We start from the raw sequence: 22,790 nt of genomic DNA, 5'->3' as shown, positions 1-22,790 counted from the left end.
CTGTGGGTTACCACCCACAGCTTTAGTGACCGACCAGGTTGAAGGTCGCGATGGTCAAGACCATCGCGACCATCGGGGCTTGCGACGAGACCCTAAGGTTGGGTCTCGGCAACCCAGATCGAGCAGGAAGCTCCCCACTGACATCACTGCTGATGTCAGTGCGGCAGCCCACAAAACGGCAGGCGTTAAGGAACGCCTCTGTTTGTGAAACCACCCCCCCGCCACGCCTACAAAACGGGCCGAGCTGTCGATCAACATCGACAGCTGGCCCTTTTGTAGTGAGCTCCGGAGCGAGAGAATTTCTCTCTCGCTCCAGGGCTTGCGCATGCGCAGTGCGGCCGCTGCGCGTGCGCAGGGCCTAAACATCGACCTGGTTGTACCCTCGCTCATCTATTGCCTTGTTGCAAGTGACGCTGCGGCTGGCCGGGGAGTGAGGTCATAGACAGACAGTGTGTGTGCATCACTGTGACGCTGCAGTTACACTTACACTGTCTGTCTCAGTCCCGACTCCCACACTGCGCAGTGGCTGTGGCCAGCTGCACAAGTGCCGCGGCCGCCGGACGGACACAGGGGCGGCCTGTCTGTGAGACTGTGCCTGCCGGAGTGGGAATAACACAGCGCGCACAAGTGCCGTGGCCGCTGGGAGAACAAGGTGGACACTTACAGGGGCAGGCTGGCCTGTCTATGTGCCTGCCGGGGAGTGGACAACATAGCGAGGTGGCCACTCGTTACACAGGGACTTTGCAGCAGTGAGTGGTGCCCTCTAGTGGGCAGGGGGGGGGGGAGGTTAGAGGCTCCCGGGGGGGACTTAGGGTTAGGCACCCCCGGGAGGTTAGAGTTAGGCTAAGGGAAAGGGGGTTTAGGTTTGGGCACTTAGAGGGGGGTTAGGCACTTGGGGGGGAGGTTAGGTTTAGTGGGTAAAAAAATGTTAGTTAATACTTACCATTTGTAGCTTCGGGACCTTCACCCCTGCCGGCCTTCCGTCGGGATTTAAACCATACTGATTCCGTTATGGAGGTGGAAGTGGCAGGTCTCAAGAGATGGCTTGAATGTGGGGCGAGAAGTAGAGAGCAGATTCAAGGATGACACTGAGGCAGCAGACATGGGAGACAGAAGAGAGGGTAATACTGACAAGTATAAGGAGGTAGCAGAGGAGTATGATAGATTCTGGAAGGTGGCAAGACATCGAGTTCAATCTTCACAATATTAAGCATCATGAAGCGCTCGGGAATCCAGAATGAAATGGCAGAAAAAATATGGACCTCCGAAGAAACTAGTCACAACGTTAAGAGTTGCGAATACTTCACAGTAAGAACTGATTCTATTAACATTGGAAAAACCTCTGGGGGGAATGGTATATATCAATGGTTCTCAAACTCGGTCCTCAGGACCCCACACAGGTCACGTTTTCCAGGTCACCCAGCAGGAGCACAGGTGTATTCATTACTGACACATTTAAATACATCCACAGGTGGAGCAAATTATTTCACATCTGATTCTGTGAGGAGACATGGAAAACATGCACTGTTTGGGGTCCTGAGGACCGAGTTTGAGAACCTGTGGTATATATGTTTATCTATTGGCGCCATATTACGACTACTATTGTTTTCCCAGTACAAATATCACAGGGAGAACTCCATTGAGGAGGTCAGAGAGCTCAGTGCTTTCAGATTGAATCCAGACGCTGAACCCATGAATGCCAGTATTGTTCATTACTGCCACACTACGGCAAGGACATCACATGAGGGCGAGAGCTGCATCATTGGCACGGTTACTTCACAGCCTATGGACTTTTGGATATCTTTGTGTCGTGTCCTGCGGCTAATACATTATTGGAAGTGACTGGTGCCATCTCTCTGGTTCCCCAATTACATCCCATTTACACCAGAACATTTTACTGGTAACTATATTTGCAACACGCACTGAGAACTACATCCCAATTTCAGTCACCAAAGCCCAGTTTCCTCTGAGGATTCATTAAAATTATGGGTGTACTACCATATTCACCATCCATTATTTTTCATTTCTTACATAATTGTTCAATTATTTGTGCACAAATATATACACAATCTCGCTAGTGAGAATATATATATGTATATATACACATACACACACAGGTTGAGTCTCCAATATTCAAATTTTCCAAAATACGAAATATTCAGAAATATGGAATTTTTTGAGTGTGTGACAGTGACACCTTTGCTTTCAGATGTCTACATGTACACAAACTTTGTTTAATGAACAAACTTATTAAACAGTTTGTATAAACTTATCTTCAGGCTGTGTGTATAAGCTGTATATGAAACATAAATTAATTTCTTGTATGTATGCAAACTTTGTTTGACACACAAAATTATTAAACATATAGTATAAAATTACCTTCAGGCTGTGTATATAAAATATAAATGCATTCTGTGTTTATAATTGGGTCCCATTCCCAAGATATCTCATTATGGTATACATATATTCCAAAATGCGGAAATATCCGATATCCAAGCATTTTGGATATGGGAGACTCAACCTGTGTATGTATGGGGATGTAGTTAAGAGACCGGCGGACGCTGGAATACAGACAAGGGAGTTAAGATACCATCACAATACCAACGCCTAACTTAATCCCGATGCCGAAATCCAGGAGGACTGGTGCCCGAACGCAGGTAAGCAGGGGTGCCCGTAGTGTTAGCCGCAGGAGGGGAGGGGAAGGTTAGGCAGCCCTAGGGGGGAGGGTTAGGGTCAGGCACCACTGGGGGGAGTTGTTAGGCACAAAGGAGGGAGGTTTAGGAAGTAACAGGGAGGGTTAGGATACAAGAAGGAAGGGTAGGGGGGATACCAACCAACCGGATGCCGCTGTCGGTATTGTGACAGAAAGTATCCCGACAGCCTGCATTACATACCCATTCCTATGTATGTATGTCTATCTATCTACACCCATTTTTTCTCAAATATTATATTCTAACCACCACGGTTATCTTCATTAGCAAATGATCTTCTCTCAGCGCTGTGGAGGTATTTCTTTGTTTCCCATTTACAGCTCCGGCGATAGCCAGAGGTTGGGTAGAACTTGCAGGCATGTTGTGGCTCTGCAGCTGTTATGGAACTACAAGTCCCAGCCAGCAGCCAGAGGCTGGCTATGACAAATTAAATCTACATATGTATTCTTCTAAGGTTTAATAGGAAAAGAAAAAAAAAAAGGACTACAAATCCCAGCAGATTCTTTAACGGAGGAGCTATGGTCAGGTGCCTGAAGCACAGCTGTCAATCATCATTCTCTGCCCGCGCACTGTTATGGCGTCACTATGGATGAGCCAGCCAAGAACTGGCATGTCGGACTGTGTGTTCTCTGCGGGCTCCCCGGGGCAGGGAAATCCACCTTAGCCCGGAGGCTAAAGAACAGCGTCAACGTGTATTCCGCGGTGGTGGTAACGTACGATGACCTGATCGCCGATGCCGCTGTTCGGGGAGACAGTGACTCCGGATCCGAAGCGACTTCCTGCCCATCTGAGGGCGGAAGCGAAGTAGGTGACCTAGCCAATCCGCAAGTGTGACACATGGCCGCTCGCTGAGCCAGCCAATCACCGCTTGTAATACAAGTTGTCACTCACACTCATTGTAGATATTATTTGATTCCTTTTGGAGCTATGTAAATTGTGTATATATAATATACTCACAGTGCAGTGGTTCCCAAACCTCAGTTTGAGGCACCCTTAGGTCTCCATTCATTTTTCAAGGCACCCCTAAATCAAAATAATTATCAAGCATTCCCGTTTTAGAAGTAGGTGAGTCAAAACAACATAATAAGGGGTCTATTTACTAAGCAGTGTTAGGAGACAGAGTGAAAAGTGATAAGGTGCCAGCCAATCAGCTCCCAACTGCCATCTCACAGGCTGTGTTTGAAAAATGACAGTTGGGAGCTGATTGGCTGGCACCTTATCACTTTTCACTCTCTCCTCCTAACACTGCTTAGTAAGTAGACCCCTAAGTATTTAAAAAGAAAGAGAAAAACTGTGCTATTGTTACCCATTGCCCCTCAGTCTCTCCTGTATTGTCCCCTCTGTCTCTCTTCCATTGCATCTCTCCATTTGCAGCCCCCTTCAAGTATCTCTTATTGCAGCCTTCCCCCCCCCTTATAGTCCCCTATGCGGCCCCCTTCCTATAGAACACTGTGATGCTCAGCACTATGTGCGCGTTGCGCACCCCCCCTGATTCCGCTCACCAACCCGTCCCTCTCTCTCTTTGCAGACACCTATAGTTCCCTATGCAGCCTCCCCGCGCGCCCATTACTTTCCTGTAGTAGCATACCGCCCAACATTTGATTATTGTCGCGCGCTCCTGAAAAGGGGGCGTGGCTTGTACATAAAGGGGCGTGGCCTATCTACACGACCCCGTTTTATCACTAAGAGGCGTGCCCATCATCTCCGAATTGCTGGGCTGCCCCCGGGCTTCACTCCGTACTGTGAATAGATGCTATGTGCACAGCATCTATTCTCGCTCCCCCCCCCGCCCCACAGCGGGACACTGTGGCCCGCGGGTTGGACAGCCCCATAAAATCAGGATTGTCCCACTGAATGCGGGACAGTTGGGAGGTATGTAGTAGAGAGTAGCGACCATCATCAGCGCCGTTCAGATTAGCCAGGACTCTCTGCCTGTTGCTTACCACTGACTGCTCCCCCACACTCCTCGCACTCCCTCAGCTCTCTTCACCAACCCAAGCCTCTTCCGCCATGGGAAAGAAAAAACTAAATCAGACTGCCTCGTTAGGCCTGTGGCCGCGGTGCGCACTGATTGGGAACTACTAACAGTGCATTCTAATTAGGGATGAACGGTTCGTTTTCTGTGGAATCCGAACCGCTCAGAACATCGGGGATCCGAGTCCACCCGAGCCGCAGCCCGGGTGTTCCCGGCTGACGCGGATCCACTGCGATGCCGAAATTCATCCTCCTGATGTCGGATTCTCATGAGAGTTCGGCTCTACATAAGGCGCTGAGACCAGGACTCAGCGCCATTTCTCTCCCATGCTCCGCACTGCGCTATACTCTGCTGGGTAAGGGGGCAATTAAGTGGCTATGTCCAGAGATTCACAAGTGGCTGTGCTGGCAAAGTGACTGTGTAAGGGGGCACACTGCACGCTGATATATGCTGCGCTATACTCTGCTGATTAAAGTGACTGTGTCCAGACTTAAGGTGCCTACACACTCTAGGCGATATTTTACACGATCCGCCCGATTCCGATGCATTGGAATAAGAGATCTTGTAAAATATGTCCTAATCATGAGTGTCCACTCACGATCACGATGCGTGTCCCCGCGGGTCGTACATCGCATCTTCAGATCTTGCCTGCTGCTCTAGTGTTTATGCCTGTACATAATGTTGTTCGGATACAATGCTTGCAGGCATGGAACAAGGAGTTCCGTGCTGCATGCATGAAGAAACAGATGAATGGACGGATCTGTGTCTAATAAAAGTGACCTTTTCCCCAAAAGAGCAACCAGCCCCGTGCTTTAGTCACCCAGTGCTGGTTGTGCAAAATACGGGGAACAAACAACGTAGGGGTCCCTCGTACTTAAGCACAACCAGCACCGGGCTAGTCAGAACCAGCCCTGGTTGCCAAAATACGGGTGACAAATGACATAGGGGTACCCGTACTTTGAGCAACCAGCACTGGGCTCTGATCTGGTCCTGGAAATACCGGGGGAAGAAATGCGTAGGGTCCCCCTGTATTAACCAGAACCAGCACTGGACTTTTTCTAGCGGGGGGGCTAATGCCACAGCCATGCGAGCCCTTTCACCTGGCCCCCGAGCCGAAGCATTAACCCTGACCGCTAGTCATCCCAGGAGAGCCGCAGGGCTACAAAAGTTTATTCTGCGGTTCCCACCATTGACTTCAATGGAGGGAGCCGTTCATTGGCTGAGAGAGGCTGGGGCTGACCTTTCTCAACCAATTAACACTCCGATACAGCTCTACAATGGCAGAAGCCGTGTCTGAGCTCTCATTCGGGAGGTAACAAACATCGTGGTTGTTGCGTGTGGCTTGGATTGCGCTACTCCTTTTTTTTATTTTTTTTTATTTTACCAAGACCATGGATGCCTACAGGGAGAAGTGGACCAGTCCAGGTAATGTAGGGGAGTATGCGTGAGTGAGTATATATGTATGTATTAAAACTTTACTATCACGGTGTGTGTGTATTGTTTATTTAAACATTTCTTTACAGGTGAACTACAGGTACCAGCGGGCCCTTAATGCCCCACATGTTGGTACTTGTGGTTCTCCAAGTACCAGCATGCGGGGGAGGCTGGCTGGGACCTGCAGTTCTACTGTAAAGACAATGTTTATACTCTTCTTTTTTTATACTACACTTACACTATCAAGCCGCCACCCACCGCCCAGGTGTGGCGGGGATAGCCACGGGCTATCAGCCTAGGCCAGGGGTTCCCTGGAGAGGGGGACTCCTTTATTGGGGGGGTCCCCAGCTAATCAGGGATCCCCGGCCTGGGTTGACTAGCGGTCAGGGTTAATGCTTCGGCTTGGGGGCATGATGAAAGGGCTCCCCTGGCTGTGGCATTAGCACCCCGCTAGAAAAAGTCAGGTGCTAGTTCTGGATAATACAGGGGGACTACACATTTTTTTCCCCTGTATTGCCAGAACCAGGACCGGATCAGAGCCCAGTGCTGGTTGCTCAAAGTACGGTCACCTACATCGTTTGTCCCCCGTATTTTGGCAATCAGGGCTGGTTCTGACTAGTCAAGTGTTGGTTGTGCTTAAGTATTGGGTACCCTACATTGTTTGTCCCCCGTATTTTGCACAACCAGCACTGGGTCACTAAAGTCCGGGGCTAGTTTCTCTTTTGGGGGATGGGTCACGCATTTTTATTTATTTTTTATTTTTTTTTGTACACAGGTTTTAATTTTTTAAAGACAGCAGCACATGACGGGTCTCACTGAACCTGTCCGTGCATCTGTATTTATTTTTTTACAGACAGATCTGCATGCATCACGGATATCCCAAGCGTGGAAGCCGTCGCTCGGGGTCTCGCACCAAAGGGGGCGTGCTGTTGATGGTGATTGACAGCACGCCCCCTTTGGTGGGCGTGGCTGCCCAGACGGAGGCATTCCCATGGTCTATCAGTTCCCATGGTCTGATAGAGCCAAAAGCACTCCGGGCTTACGGCAGACGAGACAAGGGTCTCGTCAACAGCGGCTGGGAAAAAGGCAGTCACGGGCTGACTACATTGTTGCCTCCAAAAGCCTCATAAGCCGGGACCATCAGGCTGTTCGTTCCCCGTAAGCCGGGACTCCACACTCTATACATGGCAAACACTGCTATTGGACAGTGAGCCTCCGATTGTTACAACTTGAGAGGTCTGGTTCATGAAACCTTAAAAAAGGACCTTATATACAAGTCCGGTGAGAGCTATATGACTGTGTTACAAAATTACAACCGTAATTGATAGCATATGAAGGAAACTCCCGATTGTGGATTTATTACATCTATACAGTTATATAAGGATTTCTGGAGTGGTCTTCAGATGAGATATACAGTACATTGTATGCATGATTATATATATTTTATTGTGTCTTTTATAAATTATTAGTTGATTATATTATTGGTGTCTTGGTATTTATTTCTGACATGTCAAGTTATTATAATTTATATATTTTATTTCAATCAACATTAGTGCAACATCACTTATGCTGGTCATACACGCTACAATTATCGGGACGATCCGCCCGATATCGGCGGATCGTCGCAATAATTGTAGCGTGGGGGGGGGGCGACCGAGGGTTAAATATTGCTCGGTCGGTGCGATATTTCCCGTTAAACTGTCGGCCGCATCGAGCAGTGAATGCCCAGCGCAGCCGACAGACAGACATTTCCTGTGTTCCTTCCTACGGAAGGAACAGGGAAATGTCTCCTCCCCCGGGGGCGGAGCGCGGATGTCTGCCGAATACACTGTGAGAGAAATCTCACAGTGTATGCCGGCGACATCTGCGGCTGGCAGCCGGCCAGATAAAATGTCTGTCGGTCTGACAGACATTTTATCTGGCAGTGTATGCCCAGCATAAGTATAATAGTTCTTTTTTACGACTATCTTCGGATAGTTGGTATTTAGTAGGTTTACACCAACCTACAGGTGTGTGCTGCTATTTTTTATGATTTTATTTATTTATTTTTTAAATTTATTATTTATTTACTATTTTCATTGTCATCTTTCAATTAGCGCCCTGCTTAAATTTTGTTGTGGTCCGTATATGAATAGGCACATGCACGGTAGGAACACTGCCTTTTGTTCAGACCCAGTTGTTACTGTACTGGTATATGCTACATTGTTCTAGCAGCAAAGACATCAGAACGAATTTACATAGGGAAAATGGAGTTGTAGGACATCCTGTAAAAATGAGTTCATGCTCAACAGGTACAAAACTTCCTGTTTAAAATAAAACCAGGGTTGGACTGGCCCACAGGGGCACAGGTGAAATCCCCGGCGGGCCCCACTGCCTGTGGGCCCAACCCTCTGCTCTAGGAGTCAGGTTCCAGACTCATATTATAGATTGTTACTCTATAAGTTGGTCAGTTACCAAGTGGAGAAGGACCACTGATCAGCAAGGGGGCTTGGTTCCCTTCTATAGAAACTACACCAAGAATTGCCTAATGGTTAGCCATGCGTCTGTGGTGACTGGCCACACCCCCTCTAGTGGATAACCAAACCCCTTAAGCAGTATCGCCTCTACCACTGCAGTCCCCGATGGGCCCTTCATGGCCCAGTCCGACACTGAATAAAACAGTCTATGTGGGACTGCAGAATGATACCCACTGGCATGATTTAAATACGATTTTAACATTTGTAAAAAAAACAATTTAAATGGATATGTCACTAGAAATCACATGTTCTATTGTTACCATATCCATTGTGTTTTTGCTTGCATTGCGGTAGCCTGCCTACATCGCTGCTTGTTGCATTTCTTTGTATTTCATTATCTGTTTTTACTAGCTTAAAAAAATAAAATCGCGTCCCAAACCCCATTGGCTGTGTTGCTTTACAGTCTGTTATACAAGTCTGGCACCTTGTGAAGATGCAGCATTTTAACAGTATGTTCTATTTGCTGTGCTCTAATGTAACATGTATAGCGTTGTGTTAAAAGACTAGTTCATACTCACGTTTTGTCCCTTTGTAAAGTGTATATGGCAAATTTGCACACACCACAACATTCCAATTTTGTGCAATCCTAGGGACAAAGGCCCTCATTCAGAGCCGTACGCTCTGAGCAGAGCGCACGCTCTGAATGAGGGCCGTCCTCCATAACTATGGAGCGTCCTCCTGGACGCTCGTATAGCTGTGGGTCACCACCCACAGCCTATATGAGCGTGCAGTTTGATGGCCGCGATGGTCTTGACCATCGCGACCATCGAAACTGCGAGCCGGAGCCTGCGGTTGAGGTTTTCAACCGCAAGGCCCGGAGTGATTTTGGCTCTATCAGAGCCAAAATCACTCCCACTGACATCACTAGTGATGTCAGTGGCCGGCTTCTGACGGTAGGCGTTCCCTTGGGAACGCCCCCATCAGGGAGGCACGCCCCCGGCATGCCCACCAAAGGGGGCGTGCTGTCAATCAACATCGACAGCACGCCCCCTTTGATCAGACACAACGAGCGAAGGACTTTCCTTCGCTCATCGCGTCTGGCGCATGCGCACGACGGAGCTCCCGCCGTCGTGCACATGCGCAGTGCACAACATCGACCCACTTGCGAGCGGACAGCCGCTTGCGAGTGGGTCTGAATCAGGCCCAAGGATTTCTATGTGAGTATGCATTGGTCATTTACATGTATGTATTAGAACATAGTTAATAGATCTATTATAATCAGTGGTTTGTTTTGTAAGGCACACATATGACTACAGCCTATAACTACTTTTGTCTTATTCGCCAGACGTCCCTCTGGAAGCAGCATCGGCAGAACCTTCTGCAGTGCATTGAGCATCTTATAGCGGCTCTGCTCAGCTGCTCAACTTTAAAAGCCCCAGGTGGTCTTATTGGAGGACATTGGAACCAGTTTGTTCAATGCCTGGAAAGTCAAGGGGTCATCTCTGCTGCAAAGTCAGAGTCCCACCACTTCTTGATCAACCCGAATCTAAGTCCTATCTATGTGATTTTGGATGATAATTTCTACTACCAGAGCATGCGGTATGAGGTCTATCAGCTGGCACGCAAGTGTAAGTACCTGCTGCTTAATGAATTGTTTGTTTGTTTTAACCAGATTTGCTATCTCTTCGATGAAAATCCTAAAGAAATAGAATTTTTGTGCCATCGATATGTGGAATTAATCTATTATATTTTGTTTACATTTTTCATATCCTCAACTTTTTGTCTGGAAACAATGTCAAGTTCTTATTATCTTATGCTTGTATTACAGTCTATACATGTTCAGTAACACAAACTGTGCCCCCATTGACCAGGTGCACACTTAAGCTGCCCACACACATAGCGATCTGCACACGATGCGCCGATGTGTACGATTTTTCTTGAAACTCTCCCCGGCAGCTCAGCACATGATCTGCACACGATTTGGTGTCCAATCTTCAAACGATCTCTCCTGCATCCAGACTTTTACAGTGCATCGTGTCCTAGATTGTCAGATCTGCCCTACTGAACGGCAGATCTGACGATGCGATGTGCGACCAGCGGGGACGCACATCGCATCGTGATCGTGATTGAGGGCTCACGATTTACTCAGGATTTGGCCATATTTTACACGATCTGGCGTTCCAGTGTGTCGGAATCGGCCAGATCGGGTAAAATATCGCTATGTGTGTGGCCAGCATTAGAGATGGATTGTGAGATAGGAGTTAAGGGGCCTATCCATTACATGACTTTTATAGGTTTTGGTCGCATTGTTCACAAAGTCGTGTAATGGATAGCCGGCAAGGACCAGCGATGCGCGTACACGCTGTGTCCTTGTCGACCCAGACTATCTACGGAACATGCTGGTCAACCTGACGATGCTCGTCAGGTTCCCCATGTTCCGAGATATGAGGTCGGGATCCTGCACTGAAAGACGTTCAGTGAATGCCGTTCTATGAGGGCACCGCACCCGGCGACCTAGACGTTCAGTCTTTCAGGTCGCCTAATGGATGGGCACCTTAAAGCAAAAAAGAGCAAGTAACTTTGCACCTTGGTAAAACCATGTTGCACTGCAGGTGGGGCAGATGTAAAATGTGCAGGAGGTGTCCTAGCTCAAATCTAAATTGCAGTGTAAAAATTAAGCTGCCCAGCATAGTGGGTTACATGCAAAAGCAGCCAGTATTCACTCAGAAAGTTTTTTGTTTTTTTTTGGTATTAGCACCCCTTTCCTTGCAACATGGTTTGTTCCAGTTACTTGTTCTTTTTGTTTTGCTCACAACTCAGAATCATCCACTTGGTATTTGTAAAGAGCGGCCTAAGAATTGTTTTCATTTCTTGGGGATAATACATTACCTGATGTGCCATGCATTGGCTGGATCTGATTGGGAATGATATACAGTATGTTTGTGGTATTTCCCTCCAGTTCTGTAGTTTCATGGATAAATGGAAGCTATATCTAAAGTGCTGGTTAAATATCTGATGCATCGGACTGCAGCGATCTGCTTCAATTTTAAATGAACAAAAGTCTGTATACTCGGTTATTTCTCAGATTCCCTGGGATTTTGTCAGTTCTATTTGCACTGTTCCGTTGAGTGTTGCTTGCTGAGGAACAGAAGCAGGGCGCATCCTGTCATGGACAAAACCATACTGCTTATGGACAAGAAAATAGAGAAACCTAATCCTGAGAGAAACACGTGGGAGAAAAACAGTTTGATCCTAGACAGCTCCGAAGGCTTCGCAGTGGATGAGTAAGGCGTTTAACGTTATATGAAACATGCTGTATTTTCTTATGAAGTGAGCTTGTCTCTGTCGCTTTTCATGCGCGAAACAGAAAATCTATGTCCTACACTGCTGAGCTTCAATATGGGTGAAATGGTGTCCCTAGATGGAATGCTATAAGAGCACTGAACTGTGTCATACTCTGAATATTGAATAGGTAAAGCATTCACTGAAACGGCTCCCATGCACAGTACTGTATCGCTAATGGGTGCAAGGTGTGCGGTACACATGGCCCCCCTGGGTCCAGGTTGGCACACCCTGCAACATACTTAAATTCTGCGGTGGTTGTCTCAGAAGTAATCTCCGGGAAAATGGCACAGTTGCCATTTTTTCGAAAACTCATGCGCAGGAATCACTGAGAAAATGGTGCAGGCGCCATTTTTGTGGAGACATGCCAGGCTCTGCACTGCGCATGTGCTGGCACAAGGGAGTAGGGGGCACTTGGACACTGCACACGGGCCACCTCCCTTGATAAGATGCCATGCATGTAAATGGCATGTTGCAAATGTATTAATTTACCCATACATACATAATCATTCAGCTAAGAATAACTTTAGGAATGTGTGAATTAGAGGTAATAGACATTTTTTTTTTTTTATGTCATTTGATTCTTTATTTTCCATCTTTGTATGTTATATATATATATATATATATATATAACTATTACAGTACAAGAATCACTGATTTGCTGAAGCGAACGTTGGAGAGCCCTGTGATGCCACTGGAGGATGACCAGGAGGAAAAGGTAGGGTACAGCATGGACTTTGTAAATATATAAATAATAAAGTAAACATAAATCTGATTCTGTGGGGCCCATTTATGAATGAGTTTTATCATACTCAACGATTTTTAAAACTTGTTGCGTATGATAAATGGTGCTCCAGCCAATCGGCTCCCAACTGTCATCTGTTTAAAAAATGACAGTTGGGAGCTGATTGGCTGGAGCACCATTTATCATACGCAACAAGTTTTAAAACTTGTTGCGTACAATAAAACTCATTGATAAATGTACCCCTAAGGTATAAATATGAGAGAGAATATATATATAAAATATAATATGAATGGAACAGCGCCAAATTATTACCCCACAACCATAAAACCTCAAATACAACAATGCTCAGGTGTGCCTAAAATATACCAGTGTAAAAAAACTGCAATGCCCCCGTATAAGGGCGTCAGCTCAAATAAATAGTGATATAGTATTGGTAGTATACTAAAAGTACAGAGCAGATAGTGAAATTGATAAAAAAAAAAAAAGCGACCAGCCTGTTTATAGAAGTCCTCCTTGAAGTCTGTTTGGGACCACGCGTTGGGAGTTCCTACCACTTGCCACATGAACTATTTTGTCTCTTGAACTCAGATAAGCATACAAACTTTTTTTAGATATGTATTCTTGTCTTGCTACTTTTTATATGTGATACAACAGTCAATGAATCGTTTTAATTGTGTTTATTTTTCTATTTTTATTATTTCTTCTCACCTGTAATAAATTGTTAAAATTTACCAAATTATTTGTTATTCATGCTTTGCACTTTTTTGCTAAATTTATTAATGTATTAACAGGACAGAGATCGTGAAATCTGTGCAGCCAGTATCATCCATCAGGCAGATCAAAGTCTACGAAGGCTCATTTCAGAGACCATGCAGACAGTGAAAGGTAGTAATAATATAAATGTATCTTGGCGTATATAAACCACACAGCAGTTTTTGCAATTATATATTCATTATTTACACAACCAGCACCAGTGGACCCGATTTTTCTGGCACCATGTTTTAGGAATAGATTTAAGAAAGCCTCTAAAAATGAAAAGTGGTGGTGTTCTGATAGCAACCAATCAGATCCTAGCTATCATGTCTCTATTGTATCCTAGATCATAGTAGACACAATCTGATTGGTTGCTATGGGGAACACCACAACTTCATTTTTAGAAGCTTTAGTAAATCTACCCCTTAGAGTGGGGGTATTCAACATGCGGCCCTCCAGATGCTGTGGAACTACACATCCCAGCATGCCCTGCCAGTTTTGCTATTAGTGCTAAAACTGTGGCAGAGTATGCTGGGATGTGTAGTTCCACAGCAGCTGGAGAGCTGCATGTGGAATACCCCGGCCTAAATAATTGGCTATAGTGGTTTTAGTGTGAGGATCTTTACTGGTTTTAATTACTATGGTCACAGACTATTTAGTGGTTCTGTTGTGTGCGGCCATGGTTACTGCTCGCTGTTCAATATTCTTTTGTTTGTTTGAGTGAAGGAATGTTTAATTAAAATCACATTTTAAGTGTGGTTGATCTAATGCAGGGATGGGGAACCTCAGGCCCGGGGGCCTTATAAGGCCCACGGAATCATTTGGTCTGGCCCTCTGAGCTTTTTTCTGCCAGCCTCATCTGGCTAACATGGTGCCTACAATGGCATCCTGCAGCCAGTATCAGTGTAGTAGTGCCGCCTGGAGCGTCCTTAGGACACTTCAGACGGTCACACCGCTGCCCTTGTAGCTCCCTGGAGCATCCTCAGGATGCTACAGGCATTGCTGTAATCACCGGCGAAGGTAACCCCGCCCCATGTTATGTCACACGGATGGGGCGTGGCCTGCACCGGGCTCGCAAATTATCTTCTATATATCACAATGGCCTTCGGCAGAAAGGATGCCGATGCTCAGAATACAGTCAGTGGCAGCATACCTGATTTACCGATCCTGACTGTCAGAATACCATCAGTGGCATCCCGACAGTCAGAATCCCGAAGGTTTTCTGTAAGTGTTATAAACCTTACCCTAACCCTCCCATCCTGCAGCCTAACCCTCCTGTTACACAGATTAACCCTAACCTACCCGTTCCGCAGCCTCGCCCTTATACTTCCGTAATCTATCTGTATTCTGACAGCCTGGATGCCGCTGTCTGTATTGTGACCGTCATCATCCAGATCTAATATGACATTTTTAAATAATGTCCCTTTTGGTGGACTTTTTTTTTTAATGCAGCGCATATGAACGCCCTCTCCTATACCCTCTCATTCATCTCTGCTTATTATGCCAGATGCTGAACTGCAGATAAACAGTAGATTTTTATTATTCTGAATTAAATGTATTTATATGATGCCACAAAGTTACGCAGCGCTATACAGAGTGATTATAGAAACAGCGTAGACATCATTACAAGCGTACAGGGTAACCAGCATATGTATACTGTTTACAAATACAAAGGTATACATATTGACTAAAATTAAACTAGAGGAGAGAGGTCCCAATCTGACAAACTAAAGGCTTCAAAGGGGGCATAAGCAAAGAAGTTGTTTTCTTTAGTTCAGAATACAGCTCGTATTGGAGCACAACTAGCAGGGAGACGACAAGTTTAACAGACCAATGCTATTCCTTGTGTGATTGGCATCCAATCAATTTATTGACTCTGCCGTAGTGCCTCTGTTCCTACTCTTGCTGTATTGTATTTGCTGTACTACCACAGTCCGTCATTGGGCTGCTAAGGACTCCAAGTCTGGTCTCCCAGACATGTTTCCTAGGCTTCTCATAGGACAACAAAGATGTATGTAGCTCGGAGGTGTCTGCCAGAAAATGGTACTTTTGTCTATGTGTTTGGAGCACGACCCAAGAACACAGCCATGTAGGGGAACTCTTGGGGACCGATTCATATAGCTGCGAATTAGGTCCTGCGGCTTTATCCTGTTCAGTTAGAAAATACAGTTACGATAATGCGGCTGCGAAAGGGAGAAGTCCTGGGTTTTAGTTCACAGCTCCAAACATGGTGAGAACTATTTAAAAGTTTTTATTTTTAATGTAAAACTGCCTCTGATTTGACATTTCTAATTGAATTGCAATTTTATTTGCTAAAATATCATGCAATAATAACGCACGAGGTTATGCCCGCAAATAACGTGGCTCATTGATTCAGCCCCTTCATGTCAAGTTGAGTTGCATATAAAAAGTCCACCAAAGGCAAAATTATCCTTCTAAACATTAATATTTAATATGTTGTTGTTGTTTTTTTTAAATCAAAATAAGGGTTATATTGTGTTTATATTTACTTTATGGTGTTTTTTTTTTTTTTTCTTTTTTTTTTTTTAAGGGTCTGTTTCGGCAGAGAATATTAAACGGTTGGCTAAGGAGCTCCAATGTGTAAAGACTAGAGCCCTGGATCAATTAAGGCAAAGTATGACAGGGAAGACTATGCGATCTCTGAAGACAGACATCATTTTCGATGTACAGTCCTTTTTTAGGGCAGAAAAAGACCAAATTTTGCAGCGATATTTGCATAAGGACGAGGTGCCGTATTCTCAATCACAGGTGGATAGCCAGACCACTCCTGCTGTCTCCTCCTAGTAAATATTTATATACCTTATTGTTCATTTATATATATTATACATTTTACTTGCACATTTTTAATGATTTAGAGTGACGCTATGCCTAAAACACACATTGATGAGTATGAAAATGCTACTTGTATCCTTCACATGTTCAGTATGTATGTCATTCTCATAGAATGAAAGAATGTAATGTTTACCTGCCATCCCTACATAATACTGCTTCCAGATCTTTAACATTTCATTAAGATTTTATTACTAACAACATAAAACGAGTCAACATTTTTGTGTCCACATGTTAAATGTCAATGTTTTAAATGTATCGACCATTTCTACTTCAGGGTCCATAGGGGGTCCACAGGGTTGACCTTGGGGTATAGCTGGATCTGGATCCATGGGCACCACGCAGTTAAAGCTTTAGCTGCTCCCAGGATGCACTTGGGTCCGTCCTCCTCTATACCCCGCCCCCGGCCACAGCACCTCAGTTTGAGTTGGTGCCCGGCCGGAGTAGGGTCACCTGCGCAGGGGGGCTGCAGGAGCAGCCCCCAAAAGCTTTCTATTTAAAAAAAAAAAAAAAGAGCCTGTTAGATTTTTATTTTAAAACAAAGGCTCTAGTGTGGCAGCGACGGGCTGTCTATGCAGACGCCCACGCTGCCGCTCTCCTTCCCTGCTGGCGCCGCGACGCCAGTACTGCACTGGGGATCGCGGCGGGAGGCCAGAGTCCGTACTAGCCGGACTCTGGGTCCCTCCCTGGACTGCTGCCGGAGTCGCCGGGGACAAGGTAAGCCGCGAGTCGCCGATTAGCGGCGGCTCGCGGGTTTTGCCTGCACATGCAGTCCTTTGCCCCCGGTCCTAGGGGACAGACCGGGGGCCGCTAGCGGTGGCGGCGGGCTCCCCCTCTGAGGAGGAATAACCCGTGGGACCACTAGACCACCAGGGATATATGGCAAGCGGGATGCCGGCAAGCCCTGGGGTTAATATGCTAGCCAGGGGAGGAAGCCTTCCCTGTCAGCGGCTCCTCCCCTCAGCGCGCCTTTCAGCACGGAGTCTGGCGTCGCTGAGCTGCAGCTACTCGGCCACTCCGAGGTCTCCAGCGGCCATTTTCTCATAGTGGCAGCGCAGATCTTCAGGGAGCACGCGGACCGGTCCCCCTGTGTACCTCTCCCCTGATTAAGGACAGCGTACACAGCACTATAGCCCTCCCAGACACTGAATCTGGGCAGATTGATTGTAGTGGAAAGGTGCAGTGAGTATATCTTCCTGCATGGTATGTGACTTTTGCTAGTGCTGCCTGTCTGTGCTTATTTTCTACTTACTGTCAGCTTATACCTATCCCTTTACTTCTCCTACAAGCCCTACAGGTGTGTGGGGGAGGGGCGTTTCTACTGACCTCACTTATATAGATCACGTATTTGTGAGGTCCGTCACATACAGTTGTGTGCTACTCAGTGCCATATTGTGGGCTGTTGTTCAGCACACCGGTGAGTGCGTTTTACTTCTACCCTGGTGCCAGATATATAATATATTCTGTCATGTCAGACGAGGAGGTTGAGCGCTCAGTGGCTCCGGTGTTGGCCTCCTGCGGACGCTGTTCTGCAGGAGTGGATAGGGAGGATTTGTCACAGGATGGCCTGTGTAGTCGATGCCAGGTGGCTCCTGGCCCATCCAGACCTTCTCTGGCGCAGGAACCACCGTGGGCGATGTTTTCTCAAGTGCTGGTGTCTATTGCGGACCGTCTGTCGGTCCCGACTGCTCTCCCTACTAGGGCGGTGCCCCAGCCGACCATCCCCAATTCCCCGGGTGTCCCGCAGTTATTGCAGAGTCCTCCTGGGTCTCAATCAGTAGGTCCCTATGCGGGGTTGCCTATGTATATACAGGCTTCCCCTGTGCCGCAGCAGCCTGTGGTACCTTTTCAGGCCCCTATGGCGACGCCTCCACCATGGGTGGATGTGCTCTCCAACTCCGTGCAACATTTGGTGGCCGCTTCCTCGGCTTTTCAGTCAATGTTGCAGACTGACATGCCTTCTAGGATTTCTAAACGCCCACTCATGACACGGGCTGCTCAGGTATCGGACTCAGAGGGTTCCTCAGATGATGGGGAGGTCCCTGATGACACTGACTCGGACGCCTCGGTCCAGGAAATGGATACCAAGTCGTCCATTAATGTGCGAGCACTAGTTAGGGCGGTGCGAGCTATTCTTCTTATAGAGGATGAGGCACCGGTTCCTAAGTCAAAGTTTCCTAGTTTCAAAAAAACTAAGGTGGCTTCTGCGGTGTTTCCCCTGTCGGATCAGTTGATGGATCATATGGCGGTAGCTTGGCAGGCGCCCAGTAAGAGATTCCTTCCTCAGAAGCGGTTGGCTTCTAATTACCCCTTCCCTGAGGCACATTGTAAAAAATGGGAAACTCCACCGGCGGTGGATTCCCATGTCACCAGTTTGACTCGGGGCGCCACCTTACCATTACCGTCGATATCCTCGTTGAAGGATCCCACGGACAGGAAAGTTGAGACTTGCTTAAAGTCTATTTACTCCCTCTCCGGGGCGGTGGCCCGACCGTCCATGGCCATCTCCTGGGTGGCCAAGGCCATTGAGGGGTGGGCCAATGCATTGGAAGATACCTTCCCGGACGACGCTCCGGATGTCCAGCGGGCGTTGTTGGGACAAATGAGGGACGCTGCTTCTTACATTGGAGAAGCTTCTTTAGATGCTAGTCTGCTGACCTCGCGGGTATCGGCTGCAGCGGTGTCTGCCCGCCGATCCTTATGGTTGCGGTCCTGGAGAGTGGACTCTGATTCAAAGAAAGGTCTGGAGGCCTTACCTTTCAATGGGGAATTACTATTTGGTCCGGACTTGGACAAAATAGTGGACACCCTGGCTAAATCCAAGTCTGCCTTCCTCCCTTCGGCGGCACTGCCTGCTAAGGTTCGGAGTTCGGCTTTTCGTTCCTTTCGGGTTCAGGGTAAGGCGAAAGGTCAGTCCTTCCCGAGACAGTCTGCGAGTAAGACGGCCTCTAAACCCAAGAAGCAAGCCTGGAGTGCTCGGCGCCCTTCTTCCAAGCAGGAAGATAAACCTGCGGCCTGATGGGACGGGCCTCCCTCTGGGGGACCTCAGAGTGGGAGGCCGACTTCTTCTATTTGCCCAGTGCTGGCACAATACCACCACGGATGCCTGGGTTCGAGAAGTGGTCTCCCAGGGGTACGCCCTGTCTTTTCGGCACAGACCACCCCACCAGTTTTTCTGCACAAGTCCTTCTCAGGACAAGACCAAGGCGTTACAGGTTCAGGAGGCTATAGAGTCCTTGCTGAAAGCAGGGGTCATTGTTCCCGTTCCTCTATCACAACGAGGGACGGGGTATTATTCGTCTCTGTTTCTGGTGCAGAAACCCAATGGTTCTCATCGCCCTATCCTCAACTTGAAGTCTCTGAACAAATTCCTCAGAGTTCCCAAGTTCAGGATGGAAACGTTACGTTCCATCATTCTGGCGATGGAACCGGGGGATTACATGGTGTCCCTGGACATCCAGGACGCCTACCTCCATGTTCCGATAGCATCTTCACACCAGCGGTATCTGAGGTTCGCTATCCTTCAACACCACTATCAGTTCCGGGCGCTACCCTTTGGTCTCTCCACGGCACCGAGGGTGTTCACGAAGATTATGGCGGTCATGGCCGCACATCTTCGGAACCAGAATGTACGGCTGCTGCCGTACCTGGACGACCTCCTGTTGCTGGCGAGCTCCCCGGAGGTACTGCTTCAACATCTCCACCTGACGATCGCTTGCCTGCAAGCACACGGGTGGTTGATAAATTGGAAAAAGTCCTCCCTGATTCCATCACAGCGGATGGTTCATTTGGGAGCCCTGCTGGATTCGCGTCAGCAAAGGATCTTCCTGACTCCGGAGAAGGTCGCCTCCCTACAGCTGCGGATACGCAGTTGCCTGAGCCGTTGCCGCCTGTCGGTCCATTCGGCTATGAGAGTTCTGGGGTCCATGGTGTCGACATTCGACATGGTGGAATTTGCCCAGTTCCATTCCCGGCCCCTGCAGGGGCTGATTCTATCAGAATGGAACGGGTTACCTCACCGGATCCGCTCTCAGGTGCTGGTGTTGTCTCCGGACGTTCGGCTATCTTTGGCTTGGTGGCTTCAGACAGCTCATCTGGTCGAGGGGCGCCCATTTTGGATCCCGGACTGGGTCCTGCTCACGACGGATGCCAGTCTCCGGGGTTGGGGGGCAGTGACCGGCTCTTTGTCGCTTCAGGGTCGTTGGTCAGCGGAAGAAGCACTTCTCCCCATCAACATCCTGGAACTGCGGGCAGTATTCAGGGCCCTGCAGTCGTCCGGCCCCGCTCTTCACGGAAGGGCGGTACAGGTGCAGTCCGACAACGCCACCACGGTGGCGTATATCAATCACCAAGGCGGAACTCGCAGTCAGGCAGCGATGTCGGAGGTGTCTCGTATCCTGACTTGGGCGGAGGGTCACATTCCAGCGATCTCGGCGGTCTTCATCCCCGGAGTCCTCAATTGGGAGGCGGACTTCCTCAGCCGTCACGACGTGCATCCCGGGGAATGGTCGCTTCACCCAGAGGTGTTTCAGCTACTCGTGGACAGGTGGGGACTGCCGGAGCTGGACTTGATGGCCTCCCGTCACAATCACAAGTTGCCCGTTTACGGGTCAAGGACAAGAGACGCAGGTGCAAGTCTGGTGGACGCGCTGTCGGTGAAATGGACGTTTCACCTGGCGTATCTGTTTCCTCCGATATCCCTGCTTCCTCGGGTTCTGCGGAAATTCAAGCAGGACGGCGGCATGCTCGTGCTGGTAGCTCCGGCGTGGCCCAGACGTCCTTGGTACTCCGATCTCAGGAGCCTCTCCATCGACGCTCCGTACCTTCTTCCTCAGCATCGGGACCTGTTGTCTCAGGGGCCCTGCCTTTACCCGGATCTGGGTCGGCTGTCTTTGACGGCGTGGCTCTTGAGACAGCCGTCTTGAGGTCTCGGGGCTTCTCCAGTTCGGTTATTGGTACCATGCTCAGGGCACGCAAGCCTGCTTCAGCACGGATTTATCACAGAGTGTGGCACACTTACTTTCAGTGGTGTGAGTCCAGACATTATGATCCTCAGGTGTTCCGAGTTTCTAGGATCTTGGAATTTCTTCAGTCAGGATTGGATCTCGGCTTACGCCTTGCATCTCTGAAGGTTCATGTGTCCGCCTTGTCCGTGTGGTTTCAACGGCGGATTGCAATACTACCAGACGTTCACACCTTTTTCCAAGGTGTTCTCAGGATCCAGCCTCCCTTTGTGCCTCCTGTGGCTCCTTGGGACTTGGCGGTGGTGCTACGGGTCCTGCAGGGTCCTCCGTTTGAGCCTCTTGAGGCGGTGGAGCTCAAGTGGCTGACATTTAAGACGGTTTTTCTCCTGGCAATTGCTTCGGCCAGGAGGGTGTCTGAATTGGGGGCGCTTTCCTGTCGCCCTCCTTTCCTGATTTTTCACCAGGACAGAGCGGTGCTCCGCACTCGTCCTGAGTTTTTGCCCAAAGTGGTCTCGAAGTTCCATATTAATCAGGAACTTGTTGTGCCAGCTTTTCAGTCCCCTGATCTTTCAGCTGGTGAGACTTCCTTAGATGTGGTCCGGGCGCTTAGAATTTATGTAGACCGGACGGCTTCGGTTAGGAAGTCTGATTCCTTGTTTATCCTCTTTGGTTTTCACAAGAGGGGTTGGCCTGCCAACAAACAAACGTTAGCCCGTTGGCTTCGTTCCGTTATTTGTGAGGCTTATGCACAGGAGGGCTTACCTGTGCCAGCCTCTGTTAAGGCTCATTCCACTCGTTCTGTGGGTCCCTCTTGGGCTGCTAGACGTGGCGCTTCTGCTGTTCAGCTGTGTAAGGCGGCCACTTGGTCTTCAATTCAAACGTTTTTGAGGTTCTATGCGTTTGACACCTTTGCCTCTCAGGATGCATCCTTTGGGCGCCGGGTTCTCCTTTCAGCACAGGAGCGTCCCCGCCCTTAGTTGTACTGCTTTGGGACATCCCCAAGGTCAACCCTGTGGACCCCCTATGGACCCTGAAGTAGAAAACAAGAGATATGGTAAGAACTTACCTTTGTTATCTGTTTCTACGAAGTCCATAGGGTCCACAGGGCGCCCGCCCTGACGCACCTGGCTTCAAATGGGCTGTGTGGCTGGTCACCGGTTTTCCGTCTCCCATTTCTGTGAGTATGGTTTCTTGTGTGTTCCAGTCTTCCTTCTCTCTGTTTAGTCTCCTCCTCCGGCCTTGGCTGCTTACAAACTGAGGTGCTGTGGCCGGGGGCGGGGTATAGAGGAGGACGGACCCAAGTGCATCCTGGGAGCAGCTAAAGCTTTAACTGCGTGGTGCCCATGGATCCAGATCCAGCTATACCCCAAGGTCAACCCTGTGGACCCTATGGACTTCGTAGAAACAGAGATAACAAAGGTAAGTTCTTACCATATCTCTTGTTTTACCATGTCTACATATTAGTGGTTGGCCTAATGACCATATTGACCTTTCGACTGTCGACATTCCGAATGTGTCAACCTTCTGGTTTCGAACCAGTCATAGCACACACCCTGTCAA

General features: G+C 48.2%; 1 protein-coding gene across 1 annotated transcript; it reads left to right on the top strand.

Moving 5' to 3' along the window:
* Positions 1-3,265: 3,265 nt before the first annotated feature.
* On the top strand, positions 3,266-16,537 carry PSTK (phosphoseryl-tRNA kinase). The gene is made up of 6 exons (XM_088476966.1): positions 3,266-3,515; positions 9,922-10,204; positions 11,662-11,860; positions 12,561-12,636; positions 13,455-13,548; positions 15,968-16,537. Exons 1-6 carry the CDS (start codon positions 3,297-3,299, stop codon positions 16,219-16,221), a joined length of 1,125 nt encoding a protein of 374 aa, XP_088333092.1. The 5' UTR covers positions 3,266-3,296; the 3' UTR covers positions 16,222-16,537.
* Positions 16,538-22,790: the final 6,253 nt, after the last annotated feature.

The sequence above is a fragment of the Taudactylus pleione genome, unplaced genomic scaffold, assembly GCF_031769625.1.
Source record: "Taudactylus pleione unplaced genomic scaffold, aTauple2 ptg000198l, whole genome shotgun sequence".
NCBI lineage: Eukaryota > Metazoa > Chordata > Amphibia > Anura > Myobatrachidae > Taudactylus > Taudactylus pleione.
This window is presented reverse-complemented; position numbering and strand designations above follow the sequence as displayed.